This window comes from Penaeus vannamei, chromosome 15 (genome assembly GCF_042767895.1).
Source record: "Penaeus vannamei isolate JL-2024 chromosome 15, ASM4276789v1, whole genome shotgun sequence".
In the NCBI taxonomy this organism is placed as follows: domain Eukaryota; kingdom Metazoa; phylum Arthropoda; class Malacostraca; order Decapoda; family Penaeidae; genus Penaeus; species Penaeus vannamei.
The window spans coordinates 27,407,963-27,412,962 of record NC_091563.1 but is presented as its reverse complement, the minus strand read 5'-3'; the positions used below and the strand labels follow the sequence as shown (position 1 = coordinate 27,412,962).

General features: G+C 37.3%; 2 protein-coding genes across 2 annotated transcripts in view; both read right to left on the bottom strand.

Moving 5' to 3' along the window:
* Positions 1 to 779: 779 nt before the first annotated feature.
* Positions 780 to 1,754, bottom strand: LOC113804294 (uncharacterized). The gene is made up of 2 exons (XM_027355158.2): positions 1,707 to 1,754; positions 780 to 1,470 (listed from the first exon to the last, which is right to left on the bottom strand). The coding sequence occupies exons 1-2, from the start codon at positions 1,729 to 1,731 to the stop codon at positions 899 to 901; spliced, it is 597 nt and encodes a 198-aa protein (XP_027210959.2). The 5' UTR covers positions 1,732 to 1,754; the 3' UTR covers positions 780 to 898.
* Positions 1,755 to 4,561: 2,807 nt separating this feature from the next.
* Positions 4,562 to 5,000, bottom strand: part of LOC113804295 (uncharacterized) — a 981-nt gene continuing 542 nt past the window's right edge. Inside the window, exon 2 of the mRNA XM_027355159.2 lies at positions 4,562 to 5,000. This exon is cut by the window's right edge and continues 296 nt beyond it. Within this exon, the coding sequence (XP_027210960.2) occupies positions 4,728 to 5,000 (273 nt within the window). The 3' untranslated portion in view covers positions 4,562 to 4,727.

Below are 5,000 nucleotides of genomic sequence, written 5' to 3'. Positions count from 1 at the left end.
TTATAAGAATCCGCTTCCCTCGCGTTTGATTGTGGAAATACATACACACACACACACACACACACACACACACACACACACACACACACACACACACACATATATATATATATATATATATATATATATATATATATATATATATATTAACGAAAATAGTCATATCATAAAAACACGAACGTGTTTCTCCCATTTTCTTACATTCTCGTTGTTTGTTACGTTAATAATTTAATTTTTTATTAATCACTTATGATGTACTGGTGATGAAAAATTAAGAGAACTGGAAACTGTAACATGACAAAAGAAAAAGATATTTCTTGACGCGATAAATGTCCGGATGATAGAAAAAAATCCTCATACTCTCAGTCTTGTGAAAGATATGCGCTTTACATTTTCAATTTGTAGTGTTTGGATACGAAGTCACGATTTCCATTTAGTGGGCAAAATGAGATTTAAAATGTGAGGACGCTTCTTTACGATTCTCGCTGTCTCTCTCTCTCTCTCGCTTTCCTCTTTCTCCTTTTTTTTTCTTTCATTTCGTATCTCCCTTTCTTCTCTCTCTCTTTCTATTCCTATCGATCTCGGTGTTTCTTTTATACCTTCTTTTATTTTGGATACAGTAAATGTTGAAACGTGTAAAATATATATATATACATTTTTTAGACCATGTTTTACACCTACGGGAGTGTATAACTTCATTTTTCTATGGAATAGGAACAATCGAATTATACGTAGTTGTTATAAACATTGTCACGAGGTTTTATAACAAAATAAAAGTATTTCCTGTTGTATATCTTATAATCTTATTCCAGCAAGAAAATTTGCATAGTTTCGAATATAAATAACCTTATAAATAAAGATATACTCTAAAAATCAAGATATCGATGACTGGAATACCCTAGAAGCCATTGGGAGCGCCGTAGAACTGGTTGGGAGCCTGCACGGGGGCCTGGGCTGAGGCCTGAGCCTGAGGGGCGCCGTACGAGGTGGCGAGGGAGACGTCGGAGGCGGCAGCCGCGTTGTCGGGGACCTTCCCGATGTCGGCGTTGAGGCCGACGAACTGTGCGGACGCGGCGCAGTCCACGTTGAACCACCAGTCGCACACGAAGTACTGCTGGTTGAAGAGGGTGCCGTTGGGGCACAGGAAGGCGTCCTGGCGGCCGTCGAACTGGCAGATGTGGAAGACTTGGCAGCCGGCCTCCGGGGCGGTGTCAGCGTAGTAGCCTGGGAATTGCTGTTCCTCGCAGGAGAATCCGGTGTCGGGGACGGAGGCCAGGATGGGGTAGTCCTCGCCAGGGACGCCTCCGCCGGGGATGTTGGCTGCCAGGGCGGCGATGGGGTCCTCTGCTGCAGGGGCGCCGAAGCTGGAGGCGGCCGCCTGGAGGTCGGGGGCGCCGTAGGAGTATCCTGGCCCATTGGGCGCTGGCACATTGTAACCCACTTGGGCGTGGGCTGCTGCCAACAAGGTTGCTGGGTGAAGATCAAAATTTGGTTAGTGACGAGAGCCGAGATGTATTGACTTATTTATATTTTGTCCTTTTATAATACTGATAGACCCTAGAAAGAAACAACAAAGCAACAGTGAACCTATGCCAAAACAGTGATATCATAACTGGATTGTCAGCGCAGTTTTAAAGAGAATATTTATTGTGCATAAACGTCCTAAAGATCCCCAGCTTCGAAGACAGGCTTTTACACACACTCACCCGTGAGCACGAAAAGCTTGGCCATTGTGAGGGAGGAGAACAAAGCGAATGTGGCTGGCTTGGAATTTCTAGGCGATATATACTGTCTTGGTGACCTTCTCTCTCTCATTCCTCTCTTCTCCTTCCCTTCAGTTCCCTCCCCCCTTCTCTCCTCCCCATCTTCGGCCTGCTCTTCCCCACTCACTCTCAATGTCAAGGCAGTGTAATCTGCAAGCGAACGAGAGAATTAACATCTGCGCTCTCTCTCGCATGCAGCAATTTCTCTGTGGCGATTTGTGGTCTTCGCACGTCTCATCAGTAACCTTATAATTTACATCCTTATAAGAATTTTGGATGTGAATATATATATATATATATATATATATATATATATATATATATATATATAATATATATAATATATATAATATATGTATATATATATATATATATATATATATATATATATATATATATATATATATGTATATATATATGTATATGCATATACTGCTCATATTCACGTCAACATGTGTGCATGTGTTTATCCTGTGTGTATGTGTATATACATACATACACACACACACACACACACACACACACACACACACACACACACACACACACACATATATATATATATATATATATATATATATATATATATATATATATATATATATATATGTATATATATATACATATATATATCCATAAATATGCATAGATGTATGTATGTGTATATACATATATATGTATATATATATGCTATATGTGTAAATATATATATATATATATATATATATATATATATATATATGTAAATGGATATAAATGTATGTGTGTATATATATATTTATATATTATGTATATATATACATATATATACATATATATATATATGTATATATATATATATATGCAAATACACACACACATATATATATATATGCTTGTCTGTATACAAACACACCAATGCGTATATATATGTATATGCGTATATGCATACGCATATACCTGAATATATGTATGTATATATATATCTATTTATTCATCTATATATTTATTCTTGCATTATCTATACATCTATTTATCTATATATATGTGTGTTAGATATGTGTGGATATATGTATGTGTATGTATACATATATATATGTATACATATGTATATGTGTGTCCTCATAAAACAGAGAAGACAAATCTTCGGTTGAAGGAAATTCAATTCTCTGTACCATTCACACGCTTCCATGCTTTATACCTAATGTAGCTCCGAAAGCATGACGAGCGAGCTTCGAGCTCTATCATGAGAAAACACGACTTGACCTTGAAATGAAGATGCTGCAAAGGCTAACATGTCGATTGAGATCTTCTTTCGGTGATGCTGGATGCTGTTCTTGCTTATCTCTTGTTCTCCGTTTCCTTCTGTTTTTTTCTTGCTCTTCTCCTTTTCACTTTTTATGGTTGAAGAATGATTAGGGAAAGGAATTTACGCGATGAAGAAAAAGAGAAAACAAGCAGTTGTTTGTACAGTATACAAAATGAAGAAAGAATGACAAGCGCAATAATTATGAAATCATAAATATCTACATTTCGAGTCAAGTTCCACTCCTTCTCAGGTGATGAAACGCTTTTCCTTTCAAAAAGTGGCTGTTGTTTCATTTCAGTTTTTTTTCTTCCAAAATCAAAATGAACTTTCACATTCTTTACATTTTATCCTTGGAAAACGCTTACGTTCAGACTCTATCTAAATGGTTCCACTGTCTTCGCAAGGTTATCGTCAGTTTTCAAAGAAATTTCTCTCTTTAGGAAATTCCAAAGACGCAAGAAGATTCCATGCAGTGTGCGCAAGACTAAATGAAAGGTTAGGGTTACTCCATACTTTTTTCTCGGTTATGACTCTTCTCTCTCTCTCTTTATACATATATGCACACACGCACACACACACATATATATTTATGTATATATACATATACACATATGTATGTGTACCCTCTCTCTCTCTCTCTCTCTCTTTATATATATATATATATATATATATATATATATATATATATATATATATATATATATATATATATATGATACTAACAAACTGGGGTAAGAATACTAGAATGAGATAAATAGGAAGCCATCTACACGAGGAAAACACATTTAACGAAAGACCTCAGTCAACAAATTACCCCAAGAATGCTAGTGCTGGCGAAACATACTTATGATTTTCAGTATATCAGGTTATAACTAGTTCAGTGTTTAGCAACTGAAGAGATGAAGAAAGGTCATTATTACAGTCTGAAATGGAGAGATGAATGAAAAAAGAATTATTTCTTAAGGTAACTTATTTGACGCTTCGATTCGAAAACCTTTTTAACCATATTCTCAACCATATTGTTATCTTTATCAAATATCTTTTTTTTCATGTGAACTCTTCATCAGAAATGATATTTCAATAAGTACAAAACTTTTTACTTTTTAGCTTTTTACCTAACATAAAGTTTTCATATCTCTGAATCACGAAATCTACCCTTCTCTCTCTTAGAGTGGAATACTCTTCTTTTTTTTTTTTGTTGTCTTTATGTGCGGATGTTTCTAAGAGTTTGTGAGATAGCATGTTTTCATCTCTTTCTTTATTAATAAAAAAAAACATGGCTTTTCATCCACAATCATACCTGTGAAACACACGTTTATATGTACTCATGTGTGTGTGTATGTATATTTGTATGTGCATAAATATAAATGTGTATATAAATGATTTACACGTATGTGTGTACTTCTGTTTATGTCTATGCATATGTGTGTGCGCGTGCATGTGTGCATGTGTCGACGATATTTAACTCGAACTGTTTGGATGCCGTTGGGAATGAAAGTTGCCTCTACAGTTTGTTCTATATTTTGCAACCTAAAATCTGCAATTTCTACGCAAAGGCTGAATAGTGGTGATAATAATATTAACAGTGTAAAGAGATAATTGTGCTTTTACATAAATACTATAAGAGATGAATATAGAATCCTCTAGAGAATCGAGGGTCCAGAGAATAAGCCATCTTAGAAGCCATTGGGAGCGCCGTAGAACTGGTTGGGAGCCTGCACGGGGGCCTGGGCTGAGGCCTGAGCCTGAGGGGCGCCGTACGAGGTGGCGAGGGAGACGTCGGAGGCGGCAGCCGCGTTGTCGGGGACCTTCCCGATGTCGGCGTTGAGGCTAAAGAACTGTGCGGACGCGGCGCAGTCCACGTTGAACCACCAGTCGCACACGAAGTACTGCTGGTTGAAGAGGGTGCCGTTGGGGCACAGGAAGGCGTCCTGGCGGCCGTCGAACTG

Excerpts from the sequence above, each read along its gene's own strand:
- LOC113804294 (XM_027355158.2), bottom strand. The coding sequence starts at position 1,731 with ATGGCCAAGCTTTTCGTGCTCACGG. Across the intron at positions 1,471-1,706 it reads CAAGCTTTTCGTGCTCACGG|CAACCTTGTTGGCAGCAGCC; the intron begins GTGAGTGTGTGT and ends ATCTTCACCCAG.